At 34.9% G+C, this 13,976-nt stretch overlaps 2 protein-coding genes across 4 annotated transcripts; one reads left to right on the top strand and one right to left on the bottom strand.

Annotated features, from left to right (window-relative positions):
- The first annotated feature begins 2,341 nt into the window (after positions 1-2,341).
- On the top strand, positions 2,342-4,108 carry LOC21404887 (josephin-like protein). Of its 3 annotated transcripts, XM_024170996.1 has the most exons (3): positions 2,342-2,556; positions 3,192-3,621; positions 3,960-4,108. In XM_024170996.1, exons 1-3 carry the CDS (start codon positions 2,473-2,475, stop codon positions 3,965-3,967), a joined length of 522 nt encoding a protein of 173 aa, XP_024026764.1. In that variant the 5' UTR covers positions 2,342-2,472; the 3' UTR covers positions 3,968-4,108. The 3 variants fall into 3 exon arrangements, with proteins under 3 accessions (XP_024026764.1, XP_010104675.1, XP_024026763.1); XM_010106373.2 differs by having other exon boundaries at positions 3,195-4,108; XM_024170995.1 differs by having other exon boundaries at positions 3,192-4,108.
- A 3,681-nt stretch (positions 4,109-7,789) lies between these two features.
- On the bottom strand, positions 7,790-8,395 carry LOC21404885. The gene has a single exon (XM_010106371.2). It carries the CDS (start codon positions 8,243-8,245, stop codon positions 7,976-7,978), a length of 270 nt encoding a protein of 89 aa, XP_010104673.1. The 5' UTR covers positions 8,246-8,395; the 3' UTR covers positions 7,790-7,975.
- Positions 8,396-13,976: the final 5,581 nt, after the last annotated feature.

The following is a 13,976-nucleotide window of genomic DNA, read 5'->3' as shown; positions in this document are numbered from 1 at the left end:
AACTTCGTCGTCAACTACCAGTTCGGGGCCTAAAGGATTGTCGTGGAGTTTCTTGAAGAAGAAAGAGAAAACGGTAGGATCGTCCTCAACACAAGCGTCTACGGAACTAGTCAAATATTTTTAAGCAAATTTTGTAATCGATGACGACAAACTAGACATCTTACAGTGGTGGAAGAGCAAGATAGATCGTTTTCCAACACTGTCCATAATAGCTCGTGACATTCTGACAACTCCAGTGTCAACGGTAGCATCGGAGCAAGCTTTTAGCATAAGCAACCGAATTCTTGACGAGAAGAGAAGTAGAATGCATCCAGATATCTTGGAGGGACTAATGTGTGTTAAAGACTGGGAAGATGCCAGAAGACGAAAATAACAATACACAGATGATTCGATGCAAGAATATTTTTCTAACTTAGAAATAACAGAATCTTCTGGAAGCACTTAGGTTTGTAATTTACTATTCCTAGCTACTGCACTCTTTTTTTCTTCACAAAGGTTTTGCCCCGATCTCCCAACGGGTTTTACTTAGCAAGGTTTTTAACGAGGCAGTCATTTATGTGTACTCCTATTACGTCAATTCAATAAAATCACATCTTTTGGGGCATATGATATTTTTTTTAATTAAATTTAAAAAAAAATACAAGGGCCTGGGCCCAAGCCCGACCCTGGCCCTTATGGATTAGGGCCAAGGGCCTGGACCGGGCCTGAGTTTTTCTTCTTAGGCCCGGCCCAGGCACGGCCCTGCACTGTGCAGGGTCGTGCATGGCACGGCCCAGGCCCGTGATGGGCCTGGGGTCAAGCGTGCCGTGCTGGCCCGGCACGACAAGTTTGACATCTCTAGGTTGGGGTACCTCGGATTCATGGAACCCTACTCTACACCCCTACCCGTACAATGCTAGTTGGGCATAAGTAAAACTGAAAATTAAATAAAAAATTGAAAACCCGTGATTTTCGAATAGGATCGGCTCAGCTCGGTCAGGTTCGGGGTGATTTCTTATAGCCCTGCTTGTGATAGAATGCATCTTTTATAGTGGAAGAGGCAGTAACTAGAAACACTAAACAATTGTCGTTTATAACTTTTAGACATTATGGGACGTATCGTTTTAGTTAAACCATATCAAACAAAATAATTTAACTGATTACTACACATCATTTGATGGTTAATAGACTGTAGACGATCGACCTTAAAACAAACATGTTTATTTCTAAAATGACAAAAATAAATAACACCGTTTTTTTATTTCAAATGACAACAGTGAACTAATAAAAGTTAAAACCACCTCATCAAAACTTCTTGAAGAGACGGAAAATAAATGGATTAATTTTAAAAATTCCACCTGAACTATGATCATTTTAACACTTTACTTTATGAATTTTAAAAAGTAACATCCGTTTCCAATGATCTTTGTTCCATTAAAAAGTTTTTCCCTTATGTTACAATAAGTGACAAAATTCTCACGTGTCGCTTATTTAGTGATAATTGAAAGCATAATTACGCTTATACCCTCCTAATTAGATAATTCCCCATTTTTATTGAAAAAATTCGTCATTTTCCTCTTCCTTGAACAATGCTGCCACCAAGCCCACACCAGAGATGTTCGGTTTCAGTCTCGGAAGCAACGTCAGAAGTTCCTTTGTAGCACGGGATGGCGATGAAGGCTGCAAGTCGCCACCGTCAAGCCAGACTCTGGTGCGAATGCCACCACTTGTGTTGCCCAAATCGCTTACGCCGTCATTGCCGGGGTCGTCACCCTCGTCGCTGGAATCGCTGCCGACGCTAGGGTTCACCTCCACACTTTTGTCACTAAAGTTCTTGTTGTGGAAGTCCACAAAAGTTACATTACCATCGGAGCTATTTGGTCCCCAGAGTTGTCGCGGCGGTTGTTTTAGTCAATTCGTCGGGGTCGCTAAAGGTTTATGAAGGTCCAGAGAGTCTCGCGCTAGGTGGGTTTGCACGATGGTACTCTGGTACATCACTGCTTACACTAATCACATGTTTCCAAGGCGAGGAAGTGAGGAAAAAAAAGAAGCAAAATGGAAATGAATATGAGGAATTTGTTCAATAAAAATAGGAAATTATCTTATTATAAGGATATAAGCGTAATTACGCTTTTAATTCTCACTAAATAAGTGACACGTGATAATTTTGTCACTTATTGTAACAAATTGAGAAAAATTTTTAAGAAAACAAAGTTCAGAAGGAACATATGTTACTTTTTAAATTCATAGGGCAAAGTGTTAAAATTGTCATAATTCGAGAGAAACTTTCGAAATTAATTCAAAATAAATTTGACGTGTCGGGTTCTTAATCAGCTTGTGCTAATACTCAGCGAACAAGCCACCGTCTTTCTTCTCCGGCTGACTTCCGGTTCAATTTCAAGACCAGACCAGATTCCTCCGCACATTTTTCGACTGGGGTTCCTTCGGTCTTTAGCTCTTATAGCGTTGGAATCAAGAAATTCAAAAGAAAAGATGACGAGTGAGAATTCCCAAATCTATCACGAGAGGCAAAGGCTTCAATTCTGCCTCTTACACTCCCTTAACAATCTCTTTCAGGTAACAATACCCTTTTCCTCTATCCATCTCTCATTCTCTCTTTTTTCCCTTCTTTTGGTGCTGATTTTTCTATTGATTTGTTTCAAATTTCAATCGTTTGGTTGCTCTCAAGAAAACGCAATAGAGAATGAAAATGGAATTGGGAATTTCTGTTTTGACATTGTATAACAGACCCACTAATCATCTATGCCCAAAACTCTCACAGGCCTCTATTTTTTAGATTTTTTAGAGAGATTGCGGTGTATGACTTTTCTACTTTAGAGTAGAAATGGATTTTTTTTTTGGCTGGAGAATAGAAATGTCTTTGATTTCTCTAAAAAGAAAATGTCTCTATTTTCTTTTAAAAAAAATGACTTTCGTAAACTCTTAATTAATTTTCGGTAATTGATCTTGATACATTAGTTCATCAACATATGTTTTATGTATCAAATTTCAATCACTTAAATATTGATTCTCAAATTTTGAGAAAAGGAAACATTTTTTTAATTTAGAAACTGGACATTTTCCCAAAAAAAAAAAAAAAAAAAAGCTTTAAAAAAGAACTATTTTGGCACATATCCTCATTTTTCATTTGGTTTCATTTACGTATGAGTATTTTTTGTTAATTTATATTATTTTTGTAAAACTGTTTTAAGCAGCAAAAGGATACATTTACACGAGCAAGCTTGAATGAGATTGCTGACATTCTTGTTGTTGATGAGACGGAGAAGCAAACATGGACACCACTATCTGGACTCTTCAAGCCTCATCACAATACACTCACCGGAAACTACGACATAAATGTTCTATTTGCGGCTTTGGAAGGGAAAGGGAAGACTGTGATTTGGCATGATCGTAGAAATGGAGCTTCTTCCATTGATCTAGATGGGCCTGAAGATGCTTTAATGGGGATTGTGCTCAATATTCCTGTTAAGAGATTTGGTGGGATTTGGAGTTGTAGGCATTGGGTGGCACTAAGAAAGATTAATGGAATATGGTACAATTTGGATAGTGATCTTGTTGCTCCCAAAGCTTTTGAAGATGCTGAAGAAGTTAAAGGCTTCTTGGATTCCATGATTGCGCAAGGTGGGGAACTTTTGCTTGTTATGAATGGTAAACAGTGATTTCAGTTTTATTGAGATTTTGCAATTGTGTATGCGTGTTAGAACTCTGTTTGTACATGTTGGGATTTAGATGCAACACTAAGTGCCTTTTTGGAATATGGGTTCAAAACAGTAGTTTGAACCAGAGTTCGAATTTTGTAAGGGAAAACACTGTAGTAGGTCTTTTCAAATTCAATTTTTTGTGAGAGAAAATACTATTTAAACTAAAACCAGGTGAGTTTGAACCCATAAAAAAAAAGCAGCGCTAAGAAATATCAATGGAATCTATGCAGTTTTGATAGTGATATCATTGCTCTCTAGGCTTTTGAAGGTACTGAAGAAGTTAAAGGCTTCTTGGATTCCAGGATTGGGGGAAGTTTTGTTTGTTATGAATATCAAAGGATGATCCATCATCATCTGCAATTGTGTATGCCAAACTCTGTTTTGTACAGACTGGGATTTTTTATGCACTTCATGGAAAGAGTTTTAATTTTCTTCAATTTTCTTGTGTTGTGTGCACGATATTGTATGGTCTTGATAATGAAGGTACTGTGAAATGTGAATGCTTGGAAATCTCGGTAAAAAGTATCATTATTCCCATAGGTTTGATATTATTAGTTAAGGACAAGATTTTCTGATAAAATATTGTAAAACAGCTATAAATTGGTTGGCTCTTGGTAATTGCCCGACGTTGGAATATCTTGTGCTAGTAGAATGATCAATGCATAATAATATTATACAGATTGGAGTAGGTGATTATGCAAATTGAAATATTAATCTGGTCTAATCGGAGTATATAAAATCCAAAAGAAAATGTATTGCTTACTACACTATGAAGTAATTTAGCTATGCATTATTTCATTATTTTGTTTCAATTGGTACTGAAGTAGTTGTTGCTAGATTTGTTTGTTTCCTTAATCTTATAAGTTAATATGTATAATACCTTTTTTTTTTTTAAAGAAACTTTGTTTTTTTTGGGGTCTTTGTAGGGTTCAATAAAATAATAACAAAAATTTGTCTACTTCAAAGATTGATTTTAAATAAAGTTAAAAATTGTACCAAACCTCGATGTAAACATTATTGTTCATTATATATCCTTTTCTCCTGGCATGTTTTATCTCTTTTGGTGGACACTTTTTAGTAATTCTAACAGTGAATCAAAAGCATAAAAGAAAAGTGAGGCATATTGCATAAACATTGGCTTGGTTTTTCTTCATTGCATCTAAAAGAGATCCTTCCAACTTTTTTCCCCTTTCCTGTGATAATTTACTTCTGGAATCACTTTTCTTTGTCCTCTTTGTCATTTTTAATCCTCCGACCCCTTTCAATAACCACTTCCCGCCACCCCTCCCTGCCTTTTTGCAGAAACCCCCCCCTTTTGCAAAAAAAAAAAAAAAAAAAAAAAAAAAAAAAAAAACACCATTAAGGGAGGTTCATTTCTTTCTTTCTTTTTGGCCAAGAAAAGTGGTCCATTTCTTCGTTACTGTTCAGTTCACACTTGAAAGCTTATTCTTTTTTTTTTTCTTTTAAAAAAGCCTTTTCATTTGCCAGCATCTCTATGTAGTTGTAAGCTTGATAAATTATGAATTCAAGAATTAGCAAAAAAGAAGGAAATTGTATGGCGGGATATTAAAAAAAAAAAAGCGCTATTGAAAGAGTACAAACATGAAGAGCTGATTTTCATCAAATTTTGTTAATTTACCATATGCTTGTCTTAAACTTATATAATTTAACGTTTAAAACTATATTCTACTGGTAAGATATTTGCATACTCTAAAAAAATTTTATGTGATTTTTTTTTTCTATGATGCATATGTTGATGAACTTGGAAATTTGGCCTACACATTTGCTAGTAATGCTAAGGAACACCGGTAATATCCAACACAAAGTGTTAATAACACAATGTGTTAATAAAAGGCGAATTCCGAAATCGTGTATTTCGCAAATGACTGAGATTCACTTAATATTTGTTGTTGTGGTGCTAACCGTTAAGCATTGTTTACAGTTAGGCCAAAGGGCCAAGAAGACCAAGTGGCCGATTCTCTTGGACAAGTGCTTCTTTCTTTCTTTGAAATAACCGCCAAACATTTCTGCATGATGACAATCAAATCAGGGTCTCAGAAGCTAAATACCCAAAATCATTATTACTTCCCTTATTTACACTCCTTTTGGTTTTTGGTATTTTGTTGGTTGGAAAGGAATCATTTTCCCTATGCTTGCACTGCATGCAAGCCAAATGGTTGCTCTCACCTAGTCCAAGAGTAGATTTTGTATTGGGGAGTGCAAAAACTCTAGGTGACGTTGATTTATGAGTTTAGAATAATAATTTATGATATTATTTTTTAAAATTTAAATTTTTTATGAGAGAATAATATTGTAATAAATTAAGAACCATATTTCTAAATAAGATCAGAACTCTCGAAATAAATGGAGCATTAGCTCTTTTTTTCTTCTTTTTGGATGCTGCTTTTGCGTCTCTTTTCTTACCGACTCTACTCACCCCTTTTGGCATATTCTTTTGGTCTTCCTACTAACCCCTTTTACTTGCACTCTTTCACACACCATATTTTACCCACATCAAATCTTTCCTGTAACTTCCATCCCTCTCTCTCTCTCTCTCTCTCTCTCTCTCTCTCTCTCTCTCTCTCTCTCTCATGTCATTAAGAGCAAATATTCAGGATCAGCCCAACAGGGAATTCATGGAGGAGAAGTCATTCCTTTATGAGAGACAAAAATCTTATTCTGGTATGAGATTTGCAGAAAGTAAGAGGCTTGGTGGGAGCCGTAGATTCCAACTCCCCAAAGGGTCGTCAGTTTTTATGTCAGTTTCACCGATGAGATTGCTGAAGCATTTTGCTGGACATGTTGTGAGAACTCTATGCATGGTTTCTGGGAAGAGAACTCCATCACCTAATTCAGGAAAGAACTCTTCTTCATCTGCAAGATCAAAGCCTTTTGTGGCTCCTCTTGATTCTCATAGAATGGAAGCTATTGAAGATTGCATTCAGTTTATTAATTCTTCTTGTACTTTGTCAAGATCAAATTCCACTGCCAACTCTACTAATTAGAATCTGTTAAATAGCTTATCTGTGATATGTTTTTGTCTCTCTATATCTCTCGCTCTTTCCCCCTCTTTTTTTGTTTAAAAAAAAAAAAAAAAAAAGGTTAAGCTATAAGCTCCTGTCTAGCTATGTTTCTAGCTAAGATATGGATTTTATATACTCTCTTATATATACGCTAATTTCTTACATATTTCGAATGATGTCCATTTGGTCTTTACCCTTTTTTTTTTATCTAGTTTAAATTATTAAAAAATTAGCTGCTGTCTTCAAGTTAAAAAGGATCAGAGGGATTTTTTTTTTTAAATAACAGAAAAAAGTATAGCTGCATCTACTAATTAAGTTCCCCAGGTTATGTATGCGCAATTCGATTCGTGGTTTTGGATTTGGATGGATGTTTTTATAAGTAAGAGACAAATGACATACTGCATGGTTTGGTTACTCTTGTTTCTAGGCTTGCCTAATGGATATGAGAAGCAGCGCAAGTTACTCGTTCAATATCAACTTGCCATGTGACAGGGTTCTGCTTCAATATCAAGTTGCACCAATTGTTTAACTTTATATGTGATATATACATACACAAATATGATCTTGATATGTGAATGAAAGAGTAATTATCCATCTACCCCAATTGCAAAACATTTTCTTCAAGTTCCTTATACATCTAATTAATCCGATTGTCAAATATTGTTCTGTTTTTCTCTTTAAATTAAAAATTATCACGCTGCCAAGGAAAATAAACTACTATAAGTAAGATAATTTAGTTAGCTCTCTGCTGATAACGAAAATAATAATATTTACGACACCAATTATAATCTCAACTTTTTATACCAGTTTCTAGTTGTTATTTTTTTTATGTTAGTAGTTATTTAAAATATTATCACATCAATTATAATAACTGAAATTTATTACATTAAAAAATTGAGATAAAAGTTAAATCTCTTTGGCACTACTCAGTCACAAATAGTATCGAGCACCACGAGAAAATCTTAGTCCACGTAATCCTATTCCTATAGTGTAATTTACGTGGCACAACTAATGTTTATTTGTTACAAATCACTATTAGCACAGATCATTTACTATATCTATATACATTATCAAAAATAGGAATTAAAAACCCGTTGGCTATATTTAGAAAGAACAGCAATTACAAAAGTCCAACGTTCCACATTTCAAATAAGCGAGACAGGAGTTTTGATAATGATTTAACAATTAAATCGAGAAGTAATTAAAAATGGCAATAAATCGGCATAACTTATATTAATCTTATCGAGTTGATCAATTCTTGGCGAAGAGGCCCCCGAAGCCGCCCTTCTTCTTCGGCGGCACCGCCACCGAGTTCTTGCGTCCGCCGCCGCCGCCGTTCTTCTCCTCGACCTTCTTGAGAATCGGGTCGGTCTCCAGCAGCTGATTGTCCTTCTGCAACCCCCCGAGGATCCAGTCCAGCAGTCCCTTCTCCTCTTTGCTCCCTCCGGTGCCCTTCGCCGCCGTCGCCGCGAACACTCTTCCGGTCAGCGCCGGACTGAACGCCATTGTTAGAGACGCCATGGATTCTTATCTGAGAATTGCAGAACCTGATCTAACTAATCTCTCGAAGAAGGTAATGATTAGTGGCAGGAAGTAAAACGAGAAGAGAAACAGAGTAAGGTGAGACGATAATATATTTGTTCCTGAGTGTGTCCAAGTAAATATGAGCCGTCGGATTGGTTTTGTGTAGGTAGTGGAGATTTGAATGGAAGTGTTTGAAGCACGAGTTCTCCACAAGTGTCTTATCCTCATTCATTCCTCTATTTTCTTTTTTTTTCTTTCTTTTATTTTTTTTATTTTCTGTGTTTTTGGTTTTTTAACGTAGGGGGAATTTCTCGGCTCATCCGTATTGGACGTGGCCGTGGATTCGACACGTGGTAGGTCTGTGGCCGATGGACCTTAGTGGGCTTTTAGAAGCGTGGGTTTATATGTGCCTTCCAGCCCACTTCCGTAAGAACTGTCCTCAAATGAGTTGAGTATCTGTATAACACTCCCACAACCCATGCTTCTGAAATTACGGGACTGACCCTGAAAAGAGATGTGGATCCCTTTTTTTGCCCCATCGTCATAAATTTTTTGGGATTGAATGTCATATTAATATGGCATGTTAAAAGTTCTGCCACTTTAATACGAGAGATTAGAATTGTGCCACTCCAAAGGACTCGTTAAAGGTCAATACAAGAATTATATCGGAATTATCCCGTCAATTAAAGTTAATCTACTAAATTATTATTAATAACCTATCATATATTGCTCGAATCAACAGTTATTATTGATCGACATGGACAACCGGTCACCAGATTTATGTACATTATTAATATTAAGAATAATTGACACGTTTAGTCCCTGAATTTTTTAAATACTATCACTTTGATCTTTCAACTTTCAATTTCAACAATTAATTCCTCCAACTCTTGATTTTGTGACAATTTTAGTCCAATTGCAGAGAGGACCGTTTATTTTCCCAAGACTTCACCACATTAGGCTTACGTGTGTTATTATTGGAGGAGTTAGCCATTCACAAAAGAAGTAAACGTTAGCCATTTTCTAATTTTGAACTAAAACGTATTATGAACTTTTGGTTGATAGAAATATGTTTATACGTCTATGGTACATATTAGACACTAATTTTATTTGGCAGGTAATCCATTAAATTTTATATATGTGATAATATTTTAATGATAGAAGAGAAGAAATCAAAGAGTAATTACCATTGTGGGAAAGTTTCTAATGCTAACATACAGGTTCTCAAGTTCATCCCTAATGTTTGATTAAAAGTCAGATTGATCCAAACCAAACCAAAAAAAAAAAAAAGTTAAATTAATATGATTCAAACGAAAAAAAAAAATAACATTTTCATTAGACCACTAATAGCATAAACATTATATGCATTACAAAGAACAAGGTTTAACTACTTTAGAGCAAAAACAAAACCTTGTTTTAACGCAAGGAAAAAGATTTTAGGAAAAAAAAAAAAAAAAAAGGATTAACTACTACTTCATAATCTACCCATAATACAAGACCTAAGATTTAAATGTCAAAATCCTCATATCCAGATTTGTTCATCCCCTCAAAACACAATAAACACCAAGAGGACTAATATTTCCAATTGGAGCCTCCCCTACCATTAACTAGTTCTTGAAGCTTCATCATTTGATTTAGCAACAACGTCTCTCTCTCCCTCTCTCTCTCTCTCTCTGTCTCTCATCAAATTGAGCCTCCAAGTCACGGGTTCTTCGTAGAAGCCCCGGAATTATGACTGTTGATCTTGCACACGTCTTGGGGTCTTTCCAATAGAAAGTGTAGGCACCATCCCTATTATGCTGTAAAACGCCATTGAACCAATCAAAAACTTTGAACAAACACCAGATAATGAAATGAAATTTCAACTTTATCTCATATTTATCGGCATCCATAGAACCTATAACCCGGATTATTGCTCGTCCACGATGTGAAAATCTTGCTCGGCCTCTTACACTTGCACATGGGGTTTAAATCCAGTGACATTGCAATTCAACTCTATGAATTTCTTCCGCAACCTTTTCCCCCAATTTCTACCCACAAATCCACAACCCTCTCTGCTCTTATTTTTCAACAGCTCTACAAATCCCATATTATTTTACTCATTTATCCCTAAAAATGCAGCACACATGACACTCGCGTCGGAAAATCTGTGAGAAAATGAACGTCGAGCTGCTATTAGACCAGAATTGTAACAAAATCAAGAGTTGAAGGAGTTAATTGTCTAAATTGAAAGTTGAAGGACCAAAGTGATAGTCTTTAAACAATTCAATGACCAAACATGTCAATTACCTTAATATCAATAATAAATCATATTAATATAAATACCTACCAAGTTGTGGTAAAGTAACATGTTAGATTAACAACGGTAACTTGCCAAATTATGTCGCCCTTTCAACACATTGTTGAATTGCAGTGTAGATGTTACTCATATTGAATATCGCTTGATCATGGACGTTGTTCTAAGATTGCGTGACTGGTGTGTTTATCTTCTGTTTTTTTTTGGCTAAATCTCTTGTTTTTTCTTTTTCCCGACTCCACTAACATATTCGCTTTTTTTGTATCCTTATACATGTCTCTTAATAATATTACGGCACACAAATCAAAACATTTAAACATTGTTCACTTCGCGAATTTGAGCTGAGATGTGAAACTTTCTGAGAGCTTTTCACTGTAGCAGAAAAAGTTAAATGTGACATTTTCTGAAAGTTTTTTACTGTAAAAACTTAAAATTAAAAACTCAAATCAGTGAAATGAACAAGACCTTAATTGACATGATATTTTAGCCAATTTGTGATGATATTATTAGGACATAAACGAGGTAAAGAATTAGGGACATGGGATTCGAATCCCTTTTCTCCATGTTGATGTCTTTTCGAACTATTTGGAGTGGATCCCTTCGTTTGATTCTGTGTTGGAACCTATCGAGCTTTTGTGTTTTGTTTGGGTTTCGTTAATATATCACTCGTGACTCGACACTCATCCAAAAAAAAACCGTCACGTGTTGCCGACATTTGACTTGAGAATTTATCTTATGTGTAAACCATTTTTGTTGAATAGCACGGTAACCCGAACAACTATTCGAAAGAAAAATCATGGGTTTGGTGTCCGTTATTACCTCAACAAAAGGAAAATGAAGAGAAGTGTTATTCTTATTCTTATTCTCATTTTCTTCTTCACAAAGTTTTCAATTTTTCATGCTATCAAAAACTACTATCACTCAGAGAGTCAATGCGGTGTCCTCTCAGGTCTCAGCTTGTTGTCCTTGGTACACTTAATATTTTCCAAAACGAAACAACCCAACTTCTTATTTCGGATGAACCGTCTCTAACTACTCTCTATTTTTCTCTCACGTTATAATATAACTGGGTCAAAAAGAACGCCAAGAAAATCATATCAGTAGACTTGGCTTGTGGTCTTCATGATCAAAACTGACCATCTCACTTATGGTCTGTAAATTAAGGTCCTTAGTTTTTTTTTTTTTTTTTTTTAGAAGGTAAAAGGCTAAAAGGTTCTTAATTACTTGTTGATATATGGTTTCCATAAATGAAATATATATAATACTCCATTAATATTTCTCACATGATGGCCGGATAGCGACTACGTTCAAGGACTCTCTCTCTCTTTTTTTTTTTTTTTTTTTTTTTAATTTTAGAGGTCTAAAAAAACTCTAATTTATTGTATACTCTATAGCAAAAGGGAAAAAAAAAAAAAAAAAAGGAAAATGAACAAACAAACAAATTGAAGTCCGTCCAAATAAATTTTTAGGTGAGAATAAAATTGAGCTACTTTCTTTCCAAGTCTAAAATAGCTAATTTATACGCAAAAGAAAGCAACACTAAAGATTGCCGCAGGCTTCTATATGATACATGAAAGTATCTCTTAGAAAATGCACCAATTAATAAGAAAAGGTGATAATAAGTATTAAAGTTGCTTTTAAAATGAAGAAATATCATACTGCATGAAGTGATGACGTAATAATAAGAATGGGGACAGGAAGGGCTAGAATGGGCACAGGAAATTACATGAAACAATTTAATGATAGGGATGATAACAGGACAGGGGCGGTAAATGATTTCTCATCCTCATTTTAGTCCCCCAAAACCATCTCTATCCTCACTAAAGAGAGGGAGGGTGAGGGTCCGAAATTCTCCACTAGTGTAGCCTTCCTTATACCTACCAAATTCTCATCTTGTAACATATTCATCCATTTCAAAATGGCTTTTTTTATACAGACACCACATCACCTTTTTGAATTTGGCAATTTAGTTTCTATTTTTTTCCCAGGCAATCAACCCCTTCAACTTAAAAATTTTTGCACTTAAGATTCAATCGAAAACGTCGTATGTTTTCTTTACGTTTCTGCTCATGTGGCACACACATGAGAGTTTGTTGAGGTCAATGATAGTTATTTCTTACCTTTGGAGCGTCTATTAGCCCAATTAACCCTTAAAAGTTAAGAGTTGTTTATCACAGCTGATTGTATTCTGACACATTACACGACTCTAATATCACTATAATCGAAAAATAGGGCGAGCAATGACCTTTATTACTCTCAACAGATGCTCATGTATGCTTCACATGATCAAATTGTTAAAAAATAAACGTTGTTTTTTATTGGATCTTAATTGTAAAGATTTTCAAATTGAAGGGGTTAATTGTAAAAAAAAAAGAATAGGGATTAAAATTGTCAAATTTGAAATGTTAAGGGGGTGTACGTACAAAAGGTCTTTAAGAATTATAGCAATTAAACAGAAAATAAGGTAAAAATTTATTGTTATATCTCGCATAAAAGGTTTTACAAAACAAACTAAATTTTAGACATATGCAAAATAAAGTTTAATAGTAAAGTCCAAAGGACTATATGTTTAAAAAAGTTAATATTATATATATGTTTCTTTGTATAGAATATATAATATATGATTATCAAGGCGGAGATGAGGTTGGGAATGCTTTCCAGTTTTCCTATCATAACGCCACTACGACTTGTGGACAAGATTTTATTTCCATTTATGTCCCTATTTTTAATCATTATTTCCCATCCATATCCCTTTTGGTGCTAAACCCGTCTCCATAGGAAATATTGTCGTCCGTAAGTAATGATTAAAATCTTAACATTACTAATTGATGGTATGGTTTTAACTAATTGTTGTTCTAATAATAAAACAAAAAATTACACAACTAATTTGCTGATTGATTAATAATACCTACGCTTTGAAGTAATTAATGTATTTTAAGGCCCAAGATATATATACTTCTTCACAAGAAGAAGGGTTGCTACACTTGCACGAGATGTTTTATAATAAGGCCATTGATTGAGGTAGCCACTAAGATAACCAGAGCTTTGTTTATTGTTTACTAAGTTATGCATATTACATAGGTTTAGATCAATCGTGACAGCCAATTATAATATGTCACGTCAATTCTTCTAAATTTTGTAAACTAATCGAAAACTAGATCAATACACATTGAGAATTAATCGGCTATAGGTTAAGGTGCAAAGAACATTGTCATAGATCCAACACTGGGTTATTGACCACAAATATTTCTCACACATGCACCATAAACTAATCATTTTGCATGGTTTTCGTGTATCTACGTCCACATATGCACAGTTCCCTTTAATAATATCAACCCAACAGCTACACTCCAATGACACAAAATTCCTAACAACTTTTCCTAATCAAACCGGACCCATTATATATATCAATATATATACCGTCTAAGCACC

Source organism: Morus notabilis, unplaced genomic scaffold (genome assembly GCF_000414095.1).
Source record: "Morus notabilis unplaced genomic scaffold, ASM41409v2 Scaffold101, whole genome shotgun sequence".
Lineage (NCBI taxonomy): Eukaryota > Viridiplantae > Streptophyta > Magnoliopsida > Rosales > Moraceae > Morus > Morus notabilis.
This window is presented reverse-complemented; position numbering and strand designations above follow the sequence as displayed.

Coding starts and splice junctions, on each gene's coding strand:
- LOC21404887 (XM_024170995.1), top strand. CDS start 2,473: ATGACGAGTGAGAATTCCCAAATCTATCACGAGAGGCAAAGGCTTCAA. Junction 2,557..3,191: donor CCCTTAACAATCTCTTTCAG/GTAACAATACCC, acceptor AACTGTTTTAAG/CAGCAAAAGGATACATTTAC.
- LOC21404885 (XM_010106371.2), bottom strand. CDS start 8,245: ATGGCGTCTCTAACAATGGCGTTCAGTCCGGCGCTGACCGGAAGAGTG.